The sequence below is a fragment of the Heliconius melpomene genome, chromosome 8 (assembly GCF_056956725.1).
Source record: "Heliconius melpomene rosina isolate 202511_hmr_F chromosome 8, ASM5695672v1, whole genome shotgun sequence".
Lineage (NCBI taxonomy): Eukaryota > Metazoa > Arthropoda > Insecta > Lepidoptera > Nymphalidae > Heliconius > Heliconius melpomene.
The window spans coordinates 2,914,448-2,933,578 of NC_140396.1; the positions used below are offsets into that span (position 1 = coordinate 2,914,448).

Below are 19,131 nucleotides of genomic sequence, written 5' to 3' on the forward strand. Positions count from 1 at the left end.
CATATGCATGCAGTTCTGAGCCGAGTTTGAAAAGGGTCATTTATAACCCCCAAAGTCTGTGTGACATACTGCCGTTCAGAACAGCAGTTTTAGGGTTAAAGTTAAACAATTTGTTGATTATAATTTAAGTTTAATGTTTAGATCAAGTTTTTTTTGTATTGGATATTAGTTGTGTTAAGTAAGAGTATCTGTATAGTTTAAAATTTTTACTAGTAAAATATATTTCTTTTAATTTTCAGATTCTTTTAATTATTATTTAGAAACTTCTAATTTGATTCACTAATTACTTATGTTATTATTTTGACAAGAAATAGAGCAAAATTTAGTATCAGGAAGACAATGTGTATCACTCTTCCAGAAACACGGACAGACTTTCGTACACTTTGGATGTTAGCCAGGTCTTTTTGGCCTTAAGATATCATTTGCAACTTCTGCTATAAAAGCGAATTCCTGGGTTCAGAACAATTGCATAACCTTCCCGGCTCTACCATAGTACGAAATAATTTTCTAGAGACGTCGTTTATTTTTAGAGTTAATATGTTATAGTGCTTCAAGGCTTTTCTCGCATAGCAGGATAGGAAATCCATTGTTAAGACACTCCGTTCTCCACTTTTAGTCTTATTTTATGTTAAAAAATAATATCGTACAACGTACTGGGTTTTGACAAACTTAATGATTTTAGTATTATTTTCATATCTGACTAATAATATGACGAAATAGCTTTTTCGCTTTCCTTTAGTCTTATTCATCAAAGAATATTGATGATTAATTATTTTATGAATTACTCTTTGTGGTATCACCAGAATTTCCTAAGTTCTTAGTCAATGCCTCACTCAGAACTACAATACAATTGTTATTAAAATTGAAAAATTAAATTAGCTATACGCTGTATCTCGCATATAGCCGGGTAGACAGAGGGAACCTAGTGTTAAGGCACGCCGTTCCTCACTTGCCACCGAATTTAACAAGACATTGTATATTGAGTTACAGATCTCAACGCCGGGCTTTTGCCTTAATACCAGAGCAAAGAAATAAAAACTAACATTCTAAAAAATTAATAACTAACATTCCCCCGAATGAGAATCGAACCCACAACCAGTCGCGTTTACACACTTATATCCCCACCAGAACTAGCCCCAAACAATTGCTAACCTCAATAAATAAATCAATTGTAATTATACTTAAACATTGATTTAAAAACCGCTTAAACCCTTTCCGTCGTAACTAAAATGATCCTTAAAAGTGTGCGCACCGTACACGTTGAGCGTACGTACTTGAGTGATCAATTTAACTATTAGGGCTGAGTTCCGCTCCTTGCGGAACTCCTACTCAATTGGACGGCTAACGAGGAAACAATCTTGTGCGAGTCGTACGCACACCGCTTGGTGCTGGGCAATCTCGGATGGGGTTTGTGCATACAAATAAATATGTTCTTTTGTTTCATATGTAAATATGATTATCTATTTGTTTTTGTTTTAACAGAGCAGGCGGTGGGAACCTGGGAATCTAGTGTTAAAACACTATATTTCGATTAAGACACTTCCGTTTTCCATTTTTCGTTTTGCCTCGTTACCAGAGCGAGGAAGTGAAAGTATTAAATTTTTCATTTCTTCGAATTGGAATCGAACTCACAACTTGTCGTGTTTACAGGCCTCTATTGATCTCTAATATATATACGAGTACTGATGTCCTACTTTTCAACGATGACGTAGAAAATAGAAAAAAAAATACTTAGGTATATTAAAATAGAAAAAAAAATACTCAATATCTCTAGTTCCATTGTTACAATTAGCAAAATATAGGAAATATGTAAACATAAAACAGAGCAAATAATAAATTATAAATATATGGTGGAAATGGAAAATAATTAATGCAATTTTTAAATCTCTTATGTAAATTATGGACAAAATTGGATTTTCCAATAGAATTTTATTATCAGATATTACTAAAATATAATAAACGAATATTTTTCGCATGATCGCTCTCTAATGCATATTAAAACATTGTTTGCGTTAGGTACAGTTTATAATATTGTCATATTTTATTTTATATATAAAAACTTTTCCCACTCAACACGCAATGCCTCCAGAATTCAATGGCAAGTGGGGGACGGAGTGTCTTATCACTAGGTTCCCTCTGGCTAACATTAAAAATACTCGGCGGAATGTGGAGAACGGAGAGTTTTCAAACCAGGTTCCCTCTGCCTCTGCTGTATTTTTTTTTATTTAAATTAATAATGAACCATATATTTATATCAAAATAAATATTAGCATATTCGATGGTCACACTTTACTGCGTTTAAGAAAGCTTATCTTATTCTCGTATTATTTACGACACACTAGAAAAAAAAATACAATAGATGAAATATTTTTTGCTACTACTTGTTTGTGTTTGTTTAGTAGCTAATGCTTGAAAAGATTAAGCTTAACAAACAGACAAAACTAAATGTTTATGTTATCAATGACTCCAAGATTTGAAGATAACTTTTTTTACATAATTATCAACAAATAACGCCCTCTAAGTGATAATAACATTTAATAATAGGATATTCTGCACTGAACTTTCTTTTTAACTTGTTATCTAAAGTCTACGCTTTTAAAATCTATAATCTTCTTTTTTCACTTTTCTTCGCTCTGGTAACGAGACAAATGCGCGGCGTTGAGTTACGCAGGTATCACTCAACAGCAGAATTCGGTGGAAATTGGCAAACGAAACTGTCTTAATGGGAACGGAATGTCTCAAACTAGTTTCCCTTTGACTATCCTGCTATGAGGTTGCGCCCCATACATTGTATAAAATAAAATATAAACTGAAAAATCCTTTAAATACAACTTACTTATAATAATAATTGATGATTAACAACCATGAAAAACCAAGAAAAATAACTTCGACCGCCGCGTCGCGCCGTCGTTAAATATTTATTTAAAATAAATGAAATGATAAATACAAATAGTGAGAGCAAATGTAATTTCATTTCATTTCATTTCATTTATATATATTAAAAATCAGCGTAAAGTGTTGTGAAAAATAAGAACCGCATTTATCACAATTTAAAACGGCCATACGATATTTTATTTTCCCGACTATCTGGGGAAGTGATGACATGGAGGCCGATAAGAAGGGATTATTGACAAGTGCTATACTGTTTCGTTGGTGATTGAAGTTTGACAAACTGTGTTTTTTTTTGTTTAATTAATTAATTATATTAACTACAATTGAAATTATTTCATTTAAATTAATATAGATATTTTAGGCTAAGGTTACATAAATAAGACTAAAACGATGCTAAGATGATCTGAAAAGAATAAACGGTGCTAAAGCTATTTAAGCAATAACTACTATAAAAAATATATTTATGCTTATGAACTTAAAGTCAAATCAAAGAATTTACTTGATTTAAAATACTTAAAGTTTAACAGGAAGAAAGAAATAGAAATAATCTGAAAACATTATTAAGCACTTTTCTTAATAAATATATAAATTACACAAACTGTATTTCTGAGTAAACATTACAAAAAAAACATATGTTTGCTTTTAAAAAATATACCTTTATTATTATTAAATAAAAGTATATTATTCTCAAATATATTGTGACCCATCCTTTATACAATGTTTGGGAGGAAGAGACAATTTGATAGTCGGTGGAAGGAACTAAGTGCAGTACAACAGTCAACGAGATGTTTTGACGGTTCGTCTCCGACGCGAGGATGTCTCTATTCAACCAATTGAGCTCGACTCGTTTATCATTTTCTATTATTTTTATTAGACAAGGATATTTTTTAAATATATTTCTCTACCCTACTATTTTACTAATATTATACCTAAATGTAAAAGCTTATGAGAATGTTTGTTACACTTTCACGCAAAAACTACTGAACAGATTTCGATTAAACTTTACTCTATAGGATATAGACTACAATTTGTATGAACGTTTTTAAATAATTTGGCTATAATATAACAATAACTTTAAGCGAGCGAAGCCGCATTTAAGTGGCTAGTTTATAATATAGTATCCTCGTTTTATTTGGCATCAAATATTAGAAATATATTAAAGAAATCAGTATACAAAATTCTGCCAATAAATTTACATAAACTACTGGTTTCCGCTAAAAGAATAAACAAAAACGTTCATTGTAATATAAACTAATTAACACCTTTTACGGATAAAGAGAGCCCTATTATGTGTTAATCCTGTCCCAAAATGGAAAAAAAGACAAGCCGATAGCTTTCACCAGATTGACATAACAAAAATTAAATGCCCACCGATTATTTCTCGTGAAACACTCGAGCGGACCTCACAAATAAACAAATAATAATGGCTATCTGCAGGAAGCAAAAACCATTCTTCTACTTAAGCCGTAAAATTATTCCCTAATGAATATAAAAAGTTAACGACGGAAATATGAATAATATAATTTAGATAAAACAATGTTTTCCTTCTAAACAACAATTCTGTTTCTGTTTTTGATAAGAAACTGGCCAGATGTGGCCAGCATTGCTCGCGTGGTCTCTAAACTATAAGCGATATTAAATAACTGCATTTTATTTAAACGTATAGGAAAATGTGATTAATTAAATACCAAATGATATTTACATGTTTGGGTAAATCCCAATGTCTTTTTAGTGTAGGTGGTGGAGTTGCCATAAATGGAAATTAGTTCGTTACTAATTATATATATTAAAAAATATCCATACCTAATTTAATTTAATTTAATTTTATTTTATATATTGTTTTGAGTAGATACTTTTATTGTTTCGAAGTTACCTTGGGATATTAAATTAAATAATCAATTTTCTCTTCAACTCACCATATTTTTTCACGTCACCGTATATCACTCGTATCCATTAAAATACCCTGACAACAGGTTTTAAACTACGTCACTGTAAATTAATTATTAACCAAATAAAGAATGATTATATGTTTCATTATTATTACTAAACAAATATAGTGACGTGACAGATTGGAGTTTCGATTCCCACTTGAAGAAACGAAATACCTTAGTGAAAAGTAGGGAATGGAAGAGTAGAAGCATTAACACTAGGTTCCCAGGTTCCCACACCACACCAGCACGTGCTCCACAAAACTCTTGAACTCATGACTTGGACAGTTTTCAATTGTAACGTGATACGTTTATCAGTTTTCTGTTCGGGACAGGCCGGCGCGCGCGATAACGAGACATCGTTTCGCAATGTGTTACTCATTTATATGAATAATTACCTATTTGAGGCTCATCTATGTATAATATTGTTATATGGAAACTTCTATCTCCGTACCACAAACTAAATAAAATATATTTACTAAGTAAATTAAAGAAAAAAGAAATTCGATCAAATTTGAACTTTTTATATCAGCTTCATGTTGTATCCTGCAGAGAGCAGAGTGAACGTAGTGATAAAACATTCTGTTCCAAACTTTCCGCTGAATTTTTCGGAGCTTTGCTTGGCGGAATTCACGATGATATATTTATAGCTACGCTTCTTACATCTTATTATTATTATCAAACTCCTACAAATGGACATTAGGTTTACAATTTAAAGTTAATTTATCTATCTAAAAGATAATAAAAAATATCAGATTTTATTTTTAAAAATCCGAAATATTGGATACATTTAATAATGGTATCCAAATAATTAAATAATTAATTTAGAATGTTATCTTACATTATATTCTACGTCACTAACTTTCCTTGTAATAAGGAAACCACATTTAATAGGTATATTTAATTATTGGTGTTCATTATCCTAGTAATTATTAATAGCTATATATTCTTCTCTTCTTTTTTAGTTATACATAATAATTTTGAAAACAAAACGGAAAAGTTTGGAACTTTGTGCCTTAGCATTAGGTTCCCTCTAAAAAAAGAAGTAATTTCTGCCAAAGAACCTGTTGAGAGCAACGTCCAAAAAGATGCTAAAATATTCTTTCTCGTACTTATAATATACGGGTTGGCTATGATTATCATTTGCTATTGTACTTTCTTAGTGGGCTTTTGCTTTTCGGCAAAGGCAGTGTACTTGCGGGTAGAACGAACCTACAAACTATAATATATTTCAATACATACATACATACATACAAACACACACATTTTCATAATTATTCTTGGAACAATATGGAAATTCCTTTGCTAAAAATATTGCTTATTTGGATACTTTTTCGTATTCGCCCTCGTGATTCATCTGTTTCTACAGGATGTACCACGTTTAGTTACTATACGAATTAATAATTTCCTTAATGTTATACAGTTATAATTTATATTACAGAATATTGAATTTATATTTATAATCATAAATGTTGACGTTTAAAATAATTACACCATTTTTACTTTTAAAATGATAAACGATTGTGATTTCATAATATTTAACATCTCATTTTAGTAAGGATTATTTTTTAGATGTGTAACTTAATATCCTGTATACATGTAATTGAGCGTATGGGGAATGAAATGTCTTGATACGAGGTTCCCTCAGCCCACCTTTTATTAACAATGTTGCCTAAATAAGGAATTATTCAAGGTTTAATGTAGAGAAAGAAAATGATAAAGAAAGGTGTTCGCAATTTGCATCTACAATTTATAAAAATATGAAATATGATAAACGTCACTTTAATCTTAAGTAATCCTTAAATTCCATATTGAGACTTTTTTTTTGTAACATCAATCCTATCATATAAGAACTTAGAACAAAAATATATAAAAAATCATAAAAACATAAAAAAATAAATTAAAAAAAAGCATTATTTTTCAAACCATATTAAATATCGCATGCTCCTATAATAAACAAAGACTAATTAAGGTATTTCTAGGTGGTGGTGGTAGGTGGTCGCATGACATCGCAGATATGCTCCAATATTGGCCATATGTCACAGCGATACTGGTGTAGATAATGACAGCTAATAAGTGCCTGTCTTCCCATACACCGCTGTAGGGAAGGTGGAAGTCGATATTATATTATACGATAAAGTTTTTTATAATTATCTTTTGTTTTTATAAAATATGTTATTTTATTTATTGATAGTTATTGATAATAAAAGTAACTTGAGTTTAATTAGAGTTAGAAGCAGAAAAGCGATTTGTTTTCGATCTTTTTTCAAGAATTTGTTTGGGCAATAAATAAGGACATTTAATTAGGCCAGAACTTAAATTTTACATGTCATATTTAAACGTTTCTATAAATATTTGGTATTAACCTTATCTTCTTCTTCCTGGCATTAATCCCAGCTGTCACCAGGGTCTACCTTCCTACTCAACCTACTCCACGTTGCACGGTGTTTCGTGTCCTCGGTGGTTAGACCATTGGTTCTCATGTCCTGCAGGACGTCGGTCGTGATGCATCACGACATCCAACCATCGCTTCCTTGGGCGTCCGGGAGGTCTCATTTCACGAACTGATATAGCAAGGCACTTACATAGATCTTAGGCCGGCGCGTAACGTGGCCAAACCATCTCAAGTGACGCTCTTGGAGCTTACCCGCTTATCTCCTTTTTCTACACAACGATATAAGTAAAAACTATCGTAGCACCAAATTGGACAGCTAGACAATTGCATTTATCGATATCGATTAAAGTCGCCGCACGCTTCGATCTTATCACTGTTTTTATTCTCGTGATATCCGCCGATAAGGGAAATGTCCTTTTTCATAGAAGGCCGTAATGGCAGACACGCCAACCGAATCATAACTTATGCATGCTGATTGCCGCTTCACCCTTTACTGGACACAACATCGATATTCTTTTTAATAACTTTTGTTTGGTCCTGATATAATTTAAGTATGGAAAATTACGAAAATTATCTTCGATTATCTGTGTGCTCTAGATATAGGGTAATATAAGGGTAAAGTTTTTTATCAAGAAATTATAATAATAAAATTGTGTACACTTTTATGTATCCTCTATTATTGCATACAAATAATTTTAAGCTATATAAAAGTTCTTTTAAAAGTTGAAGATACTTTTAAAAGTTTCCTTTGAATGCTGCTATTTCATAACAATTATATTAACCGTTGAATGTTATTTCACCCAAGAAATAGTTGTACCTAGCTAAATAATTCAAAATCCTGCACAAAATCTAACTGTAAGCGCGATAGGTTATAGGTTCGATTCCAATTAGATGAAATATTTAATATATCCATTTTCTTCTCTCTGGTGTCGAGGCAAATCACTTCACTGGCACTCGCAATGTCTTCAGAATTTGGCGGAATGGCGAATGGGACGTCCTAACACTAGGTTCCCTCTGTCTACCCTGCTATGTGCGGGATACAACATGACGCTAAAATAATCACCTAGGACATATTCATGCTTAAAGAATTTTCATTTGCAAGCATTTAAATTTTAGAATCACCTCAAATTACAGTTATCACGCGATAGCCACCATTACACGTATGCATATGCACCCTTATCAGCTCATCTAAAACCTTTAATGGCGGACAGTCATTTCAATTTTATGTTTCTTTTGCCTTTTAAAAATAAACACATGAAACTTACTATAGAATATAGTGAAAGATTTTTTTTATTGTTATTTGAAATTAGTCTTCTGTTTCTAAAATAATTTGCGAAGAAAATTTCTATACAAACTGACGTCCGAATATAAGCTTTTAAAAATGATTAATAAAATACTATATTTCGTTTAGTCGAAAAACATCTTACAAGAGAATTCCGAGAGATCGTTAAAAAAAGAAGTTTCATTGAAATTATGAAACGTCTCAGTTGCCATATTTTAAATTAACTGTATTTAGTATAGCAGTTATTGAAAAAGTTATCACCAAAATGATACGCAAGTATGAAATAATAAAAAAAAATTAAACCAATTAATTTTAGACATTGAAAAATAAGAGATACTGTAACGATATATTCTACTGCTTAACAAGCAAAAACTGTAGGTGGAAAATATTCTGATATCACTAGATAACGCTATCTACGGGGGTGAGAATCACTTATGGCTTATCAATAAATATTACCTACTTCTAAAGGGTCATCGTGGAGCAGGAGACCAAGGGTGTGACTGTAACATGACAGTTTTGGGTTCAATGCCCACTCGAGGGAATGAATTGTTTTTTATTAATATTTTCATTTCTTCACCCTGGCATCAAGAAGGAAAAAGCCTGTCGTTACCGCCAGTTTCCGAAAGTGGGTAATGGAGTGTTTCAACACTATGCTCTTTGCCTACCCTGCTGTGTGCAGGATACACTTTGAAGTTAATTTAGTCTAATACTTCTACCAGATGACATTTATTCACCCCCCCATTTAATTTTACGATGCGAAATACAAACACCTGTCTGTCTTATTAACCCGTCATATGGTCTAACTGACCATAGGTCACAAGTAAGAACAATACGCGAACGCAAAGGTAATTGCCAGGGGTGAAACATTCCCACGCATTCCTACACTTCCATGGGGTTCCATGGGGTTGCAGAGCCATATGCCACACGATAATATCATAGATATATTATAATTTAAGTCGATTACTTAAATAAAATAAAATTTTGCCAACCTAAACGTAATTTGAAATTTTACAAAAAAATCTGGAACAAGTGCCAGTATATATTATGTCTAGAAAAGAACTAGAAAAATCTATTCATTAAAATAATATTCATATTTGAAAAATTATATTTGAAATATATGAAAAATTGTATTACGATGTTTTTTCTTTAAAAACTCTACTATCAATCTTAACTCTATCTATTGATAAAATAAAATTAATAAGTATCATATAGATTTCATATAAAAAATAAATTTATATTAAAACTAGATACGCTTAAATAAATTATTAATTATTTCTTATAACAGTAAAGAAAAACCCCGGAATTATATTAAAATCTAAATTGTATATATATACCTAAAGTAAGTATGTAAGTAAAAGAAAAAAAGTGTTAACTTGACGAGCGTCTCGTGTATCGCATATTTATTTTCCCTTCTAAACATTTCAACCATATTCCATGGGAATGCGGTAGCGGAAAAGAAACATTTCCGTAAAAATTACGACGACGTTGGGTCACGCCAAATTAAACAGGGGTAGAAATCAGGGATGGTGTTTTTCGATATATTATATTATAATAGATATATTTAATTATAAGGATTTATTTATAAATACAACATTAACATATAAAGAACTAAAATATAAATATACTGAAAAATTATAAAACATTTTAAAATAAATTGATCGTTATTTTCATAAACCTTTTATCTTACTTATACAGTTAATTGTTTAAGTATTTTCCTCGTACCCTATAATCGGATAAGTTTATAAATGTGATTGTAAGTTTGTTTTTGGTTAAGCTTTCACGGCCATACTTACTCAACTGATAATCATGAAACTTTTTATATATAGGTATTCTTAGAATTATTAGAAGGGACATAAGATACTTTTGTTAAAAATATATTTTAAAAAATATTATCCTTTAATTATAATATAAAAAGAAGATCTAACAAGTATCACATAAAACATATATTATTATTAATAATGTTATATATATTTTCTTGAATATCGACTACAATAAGGGTGGTAACCCCTAGTTGTGCGATATGGAAAATCAACAGGTCGTGTCGGGAGCACATGCCTACACAAATAGTGAAGGTGCTTTTACATTACGATACGATAAATATAAATAAATAATTCACAATAGAACCATTTAAATAACGTTAAGATAATAAATCATATATATATAATATTAAAATTATTTTATTAAGAAAAACTTTTAAACAAAAACATTTGAATACCTAGAAATTTAACAGCCAAAAATACTATTTGACTAGTATTATTACATAACAATATAAATACACAAGACAATTAATTATATTGTAATTTCCACAATATTTTTCTTATTTTTTATTAATATCTCATTCCTTCGCTCTGGTAATAAGGCAGTGCGGAGTTGTATTCCGCCACTCAACAGGCAATACCAAAAAAAATCAATGGAAGCTGTTGAACGGAGTATCTTAACATTAGGTTCCCTGCCTACCCTTAGGAGTACGGGATACATCGTGAACCTAATAAAAAATAAACATATATTAGTCGTCACATATAAACAGTATCGGAACACCTCGGTCACAGTTTGACAGCGCATTGCTTATTCACTACGCGGTAATTATCGAAATTGTATCGTACAATGGAATTACGATGTACACGGATAAGTTATTTTTATATTCACTGAGAAAATCCCTTTGATTTCAATGATTTAATATATTATTAGTGATTATATTAAGTTTCAAGTTGTATCCCGCACACAGCAGGGTAGGCAGAGGGAACCTAGTGTTAAGATACTTAAAAGAAACTACTAAGTTACTTAAAAAAAAATTGCTGAAAAATACTAAAACTTGATAATAAAATATTGTGCACAAACTTGCTTTTTTTCTACCGATAAAGAAAATATTTGTAAATTAACGTAAAAATTCTACCATAAACATAATAAAATCACGCTTCACGCTGTATCCCGCACACAGCAGGGTAGGCAGAGAGAATCTAGTGTTAAGACACTCCGTTCCCCTAAAATCTTAAACCTAGAAGAACTAGATTCTAGAAATATACCTAGAATTGCAAAACAAAATAACATAGATACTTTAGGTATAAAGGTGACCAATACATCTCCATGCACCGTGACCGTCGCAAGCTGGTGGTCACCATCGGAAGTCATCCGCTATTGATAGCATCTCATTGTGCGATATGACCGGATGTTGCTGGAGACGCGAGATGTGCCCGTCTCCATATGTTGTGACGATAATTTTATATGTTGATAAATATATTAAGAAATATTAGTTATTCGCTTGACAAGTAATGTCTCGAAAATTAGGCGGAAAATAGGGGATAAATATATACTTTGAAGCTAAAAAAACAAAAGAAAAATAATAAGTGATAAATAATCATAAGTAATATTAAAGAAAAATTGTTATACATTGTCTTAAATTTAGTAGCTATAGGGATTTACTATAAATAATTTATTTCTTATAACTTTATACTTTCGTATGTAAATAAACTTATTTGCTGTTGTGTGTAATGTAATGTGTGTGTAATTATATCTCGCAATAAAAAAACCATAAATGGCAAAAATGTTAAAGCTATAATAAATTTTATTAATGTTTTCCTTTGCCTCGACACCAGAGCAAACAAAATAAAAATATTAAATATTTCATTTCCTCGAGTGGGTATCGAACCCACAAACTGTTCCGTTCATACGCCTGTACCCTTGCCCACCACTGGTATGATCTGAAAATAATGAAAAATGTGAAATTCTTATAGGTTTTAACAATGTGATTTTTATATGCACATTTTTTTCCCCTCATTTTATATAGGTATATAAAGTATTAAAAATAAAGCATTTTTTGCTTAAATATTATTTATTTATTAATTAAATACTATTCACGTTGACAGAGAAAGATCTGGAAAAAAATATTACAAAAAAATCTAGCAAAATTTAACATTTTTTAAAATATACCACAAAAAGAAGAAAAGGTCTCATTGCTAAATCCAAGTTTCGCTCAAGAGGTAGGAACTCTGTAGGTATAACCACATAATTGGCACACAAATGTAATCTTTATTTTTAAAACCTTAAGAGCTTATTCGTACACGTACATACATACATACATACATACGTATTTCTATAAACCACTTACGTTAAAAAGCACAAAATATGAGCTTTCATTTAATAAGCAGCTAAAGTCAGCTAAATACACGGCGTTTTGGATTAAAGAAAGAATAGGATCGTTATGAATTAGTACCGAAATTCTTACAGGAGCTTAATGGATTTAAATTTTCATTTATTCTTGTTGGAAATGTAATGTGAAAGTGCAAGCTGATACAAGCATTTTAAGATTATTAGAATACTTGTATCATACAGGTATTCCAATAATCTTAATAATTAGTATGGTATTATTGGTTTAGAAAAACAATGGCAATTCTACTTATAAAATAACTTCAATTAAAAAAGACGAACGGAAATAAAAAGATATAAATTTTCCAAGCTTTTCTTATCAGAAATATAGTACCATTTTTTTTTTTAAATTCACCTGAAAAAAACAAAATAATTAAAATGATGTCGTGCCGTGTTTTAATGGAGTCGTGTGTTAACGCCGCATGTCTCACAGAATTATTTCTGACATTTTTAGATTCATTGTCCTCCATGAATACGGAGTCACGCTCCAAAAGAAATTAATGCGGTTGATACATACATATGCTCGGCCTTTTGTTATATTTACAGCACGTATTTTCACATGCTGTTACCGTAACTACCTTTCAAATACCTACCTATTCCACTCTGACATACTTACCATAAAGTCTATTAAAAAACAAACGTCATTCATATAATACGCAAATTAAAACAATAGAGATGCTGTGAGAAATCTTTTGCAGTTTTTATTCTAGTTTGTCAAAGACATACATACATACATACATACATGCATATATATGTGTGGATATGTATTATTTTGACCTACTCTCGTTAATTTGTGCGCGTATCGGTTGCGAGCTTGTAGCATCTAGGTAATTTGCAATCGATTTCTTGATAACTATCTCTATCGAACACGAAAGTCGACAATTTATTCTGTATACTTTTATAAAAATATTATAATATTTATAAATTACATTAAGGAAAGTTGTTACTTTTATTGTAAAACGTATAATTATAATGTGTAGTTAATTTTGTAAAGTTATGCTAAAGTTTGTCATGTTCATATAACTCGTGCGAGTAGCCGACGAGCGCGTAAGGAAGTGCATTAGGCACGACGCACGTCGCAAGCCGCACGAGCAGGTGTGCTGATCGCGCTCCCCTCCCTGTTGCAGAGCGGGCGATGCGGCGCGAGTAGCGCGGTGGGGCCCAGCCCGCCGCCCGTCCGGCCAATTGGGGCCCGCCTCGCATATGATGTCATCGGAGGAGGAGGCAGACTCACTCGCGCCCTACTCGGATAACTTACTGAAGAAACAGAAACGCGTCAGACAGCGCGTGGACGCCGGCGAGCCGCGCAATTCTTATTCAACTCTTGCGACGAACGGACTCGCGCCCGCGCGCACCGCACACATGAGTGGCGGACTTTACGGCGCCATCTTCGAGGGTCGCCAGCACTTCGGGCTCTTCGGTCCCTGCTACGCGCCGGCCGAGATGCTCAACGAGCTACTGGGCCGCACGCCCAGACAGGAGGATGCCGGTGACGATGGCAGCAGTGGTGATTTGCTTCGCGATCGTGTACTTCGTGACATTCTCCAAAGTCGAAAGAAGGAGTTGATGCGATTATCCCCGGACAATAACAATGTACTTGCAAATAATAATAATGACGAACCCAAACAAGAAAAACGGTCACCGGAGCGACCAGTGTCCCGTGATTCCAGGCCGGATCTGGACGATGCCTTGTTAAATTTGGACAGTGCTGGTGATTCCCGAGCTTCACCACCACCAGCTGCTGCACAGAATGAACCACTGCTCGCTCCCAAATCGGAGCCCGAGGATCGTGATAGTGACGCTCAACGTTCATCCCCGCGACCTCTTGACGTTAAACGTGCTCGTGTAGAAAATATAGTGTCAACAATGCGTGCTAGCCCCGCTCCCCAACAGCCTCAAGTGAACGGTTGTAAAAAACGAAAATTATACCACCCACAGCAACACGACGGTGCAGCAGAACGCTACGGTACGAGCCACGGTAGCAGTGCACAGACAGTGTCAGATGACTCAGAGGATGATGGTGAGCGACCTCCTATACAGCAAAAGTTAGTAGAAAAAAATGCCTTAAAAACACAACTAAGAACTATGCAAGAACAACTTGCAGAGATGCAAGAAAAATATTTGCAATTGTGCAATAGAATGGGACAAGAATCAGAAACAATCGACAATGATGGTGCTTCTAGTGATGTAGAACAAAATGATGACCCTATGCCTAAATCAGAACCGTCATCCCCCGTGAAAGAAGTGCCTCCTCCCATACCTATTAGTGCAGCACCAAATATGCTTTCTCAAGTTATGAATAAGATGATGAGTGCAAAAATACAAGCTCATTCTGTAGCGCATGCTCACCTACCACCCGGCTTCAATGGGACTTTGCCGCTGATGCCTCACTTACCACCCAGTGATCATATGCACCCACCGCATACACATCAACACCTTAATAATGCAGCTGCTATGTACCTCAACGTAAGTCAAAAGTTATTTTTAGAACAAGAAGCGCGAATGAAAGAAGCTAGTGAGCAGCAACAACAGAACAGTCAACAACAGAGACCGCAGTCAAATCAGCATTCACCGCAGCATAGACAAATGGGTCAAACTCCGAAACCTCCGTTGTCTTCAGAATTAGCTGAAAGACTAGATGCATTGAGAAGCAACTCAGGGTCAGTAGGACCAGTATCGGGCGCGGATCTGGAAGGGTTAGCGGAAGTTCTCAAAAGTGAAATTACAGCATCGTTAACGAGCCTCATAGACTCAATCGTTACGCGATTTGTGCACCAACGACGAATAATGGGAAAACAATCCGAGGCAGCAGCTGCGGCGGCCGAGCAACTGAACAAAGATTTAATAAGGGCGACTCGGCTGCTCGACAAGTCTCCGACTCCAAAAGTGCCAGAACGACCGTCGGGACAAATGTCAGGTAACCCACCCGTCCATCACCCGGGCGCACCTAATGGTGTCCCGTTTATTACAAGTAATCCAATGTTTATGAGCCATATGAATGGCCCCCGTACGTCGGGCGGCGTAGCATTTCCGCTGCACCCCGAGGCGGGTGGGCCTGGCCATGGCGCTCACATGCGACTTCCAACAGGCATGTTCCAGGCCCCGCAAAAACCAATGCAACCGCACTTCGCGCCAATGAATGGACAATTCGACCGAGATCAGAATCCCGACCCATCCGAGCCCTTAAGCTTAGTGGTCACACCAAAGAGAAAAAGACAAAAAGTGACAGACACGCGCGTCACTCCAAGAACTGTAAGTAGAATTCTTGGTGAGGGAGTCGGCCAGTCGCCCGAGAGCAAGTTTCCCGAGTCGCCATCGCCGCGACCATTCCTAGGCGGTAATCTGCCAACGTCAGTGGCGATAACGAATCCATCACTACACGAAAGTCAAGTGTTCTCGCCATACTCTCCGTTCTTCGGCGCGGGCGGTGGCCTAGCGCGGTCGCCACCAGCGCCCGAGAGGGACTCGCCGCCGCTGCCGAACTCGATGGTGCACTCGGTGCATCACCGCGTGCTGGCCACGCTGTCGCCCGACTACCTGCGCCCGCATCACCCGCACGTGCCGCACCACGCCGCCGTGCCGCACCACCCTCAGCACATGGACGCGCAGGACCCGCACTCGGACTGCAATTCCACTGACTTGCCTTACGACGGGATTCAACCTACTATATCCTTTTCAATAGATCATAAAAAGCCTTTTAAAGTAATTTAATATATTACAGTAATAATAACGCATGCCTAATTCCGAATCAGACATTCAATTCTTAAAGTGGTTGGTACAAAACCACGGCCCCATATCTTATTTCTATAAATGTTTTGTTTAACCTTACGACTGCCACCTACTTCCTACCCAGTAGTAGATATCATCCGACTCCCGAAGCCTCACAAGTGTTGCGGTTTCTACGCTTTACTGTACTTTTCTAACGTCCACCTATACATGAAGGAAATAACCGTAAACTTAATTAAGCGCCTACTTATACAATTCTAACTCGTTATTACAAATATATTTTTTACGAATTTGAACTCTATGAATTGTATAGAATATTATAATTTTCTATATAGGTATATAAATTATAAATCTATACAATACAATTTAATTTTTTATAAGTAGGCATACAATAGACAGACAGTATAGCTATCTGCTAAGGCACGTTATAAGATTAGATGCAAATGGATTAAGAACTTGTGGTGCTTCAATCAGTCTACGTAATACTGGGATATAATGAGATTTACGCAACCTTTTTTCCTCAATCCCGATTCTTAGATTTAAAAAGGCAAGACTTTAAGTCTATTTAATATAATTTGCTTTAAATATTATAATATAATTATGTTTATTAATTATTTAATTCAAATTCGATCAATATTATCCTTCACTCCTGTGTACTCTTCGACATTGACGCCGATGCACCTTCGCAAAGCCAAGCTGATGTTCTTCTGGGTCCGCTACCCGAGCTCCGCTGTCCTCAAGATGTACTTCCCCGACATCAAGTTCAATAAGAATAATACTGCACAACTCGTCAAGTGGTTTTCAAACTTCAGGTTAGTACTATTTATTTTTAAATATATTAATATAGACTCACCTCAGTGGCGTGCCATTGGAGAGGCCTATGTTCAGGAGTAGACGAGGACAGGCTCATGATGATGATGATGATGATGATGATGAATATAGACTAGCTTTTTACATTGTAAGAGGCTAGGAACTTTGATTATAATCCTGAAGTATAGACCAAATAATAGATCTAATAAGTATAAAAATAATTTTTCAATTCAGACCAGTAGCTCCTCAGATAAGCGCATTCAACCGTACAAAGTCCGTCCACTTTATATTATTAATATAGACTACGTATTTTATACATCTATTCTATATTATAAATAATATAATAAAATAATTTATCATATATATATATATATATATATATATATATATATATATATATATATATATATATATTTATATATATATAAAAAAGCCTCTAAATAATGTCTTAAGGCTCTTAAAGGTATATCTACTTAGTGTAATCTTATTTCACCGTTAAGTAATCTAGCTTTCTGTAATTATTAAATTAACTTCTGGATTAAACTATATTCTCAACAATTGGAACACTTAAAGAAACTATTGTTATATACTAGAGCTAAAGATTAAAATTTAGGCCGTTGTGGCTCAGCAAACGCGACGGTTATGGGTTCGACCTGAACTTAGGGGAATATCATTAAAAAACTACCACTCGAAAATTGGACAGAAAATGGAGAACGGAATGTTTTAGAAAGAAATTATGTTATTTTTCTCCTGCTATGCGGTAAAAAGCAGCTAAACTTAAATATTTGGAAGTCAAATCCTTTATTATTTGATTACCGTACGCAAAACGAAGGGTTGTGTTCACTATTTCCTAATAAACAAAACTAACAGGGTTACGCCCTTGATGATTTGATCGACCGTATAATCTGAACTATATTTATATTATTTTGATATAAATTAAATAAATGTCAAATGAACAAAAATAAGTTAATAAAATTAAATATAATTAATTATTATAACTTAAATTAACTATTATCTAACTTAAATAACGTTGTAGTATAACGTAAAAGTTTTATATTTTTAAATTCTTTGTGCAATATTATTCCACGTAAGTGTCAAAGATCTAAAAGAATTTACAATAAGAAAAAAAGTAATAACCAGCCTTCTCCGTACTCAATGTAAAGAAGTAAATATAACCTATAATTTGCAAGAAAAGGGCGACAAAGTATCGTAGAACAAATAAATTATTACAAAATGCCATTTGTGATGCCAAACGCCATAGGATATGGGTTCGATTACCACTCGACAAAATTAACTATTAAATATTTTCATTTCTTCGCTCTGGTGTCAGATCGAGGCAAAGCGCGGCGTAGAATTCCGTCACTCAACACAAATCCAGAAATCAGCGGAAAATGAGGAACGGAGTGTCTTAACACTAGGCTTACAATAAAAATCTATACAGTTTAAAAATCATAGCAAATGATCTTCTTGAACAACAAAGTACTCCCTAAGTATCGATTTATACTCGACTAATTTTCACGTTATCATATCGATAAGAGGCACCTGCCACAGCCAGTGCTTATATTATCACTTCCCCCCTTCTTTATATATCCTAGCACTGTTCTAAAACGTACGCAAACTTTAATATCGAGACAATCGATATCGTTATAATACACAATATGTTATATTCGATCCGGGTCGTTCCCTTATTTTTATATATATTTCAGGAGTCGGCTTTGTGGGTTCGATGCCCAATCGGGGGAATAAATCAATTGAATTATCCTGCTCTTGTAAAATTCTCCTCTTTCTCTTTTCTCTTTTCTTCTCTTTGAATTCTAGCGATAAACGGAGGTCGCAGTGTCTTGACACTATCATTTATTATTACGCAATGCAATCTAAAATTCTAATAAAACATATTAAGGTTACAATCGTTAATGTATTTAGCACTTCAATTGTTTAATATATCTATAGCCTAC

At 34.0% G+C, this 19,131-nt stretch overlaps 1 protein-coding gene across 4 annotated transcripts in view; it reads left to right on the forward strand.

The window, feature by feature from the left end:
* The window catches only part of pros (homeobox protein prospero), a 94,002-nt gene that overhangs the window by 55,853 nt on the left and 19,018 nt on the right, over positions 1-19,131 (forward strand). For 3 of the 4 annotated variants that reach the window (XM_085189661.1, XM_085189662.1, XM_085189660.1), the window contains exons 4-5: positions 13,768-16,306; positions 17,024-17,178. In XM_085189661.1, the coding sequence (XP_085045787.1) occupies positions 13,844-16,306; positions 17,024-17,178 (2,618 nt within the window). In that variant the 5' untranslated portion in view covers positions 13,768-13,843. The remainder of the gene's footprint in view (positions 1-13,767; positions 16,307-17,023; positions 17,179-19,131) is intronic. The other variant, XM_085189663.1, reaches the window with a different exon arrangement.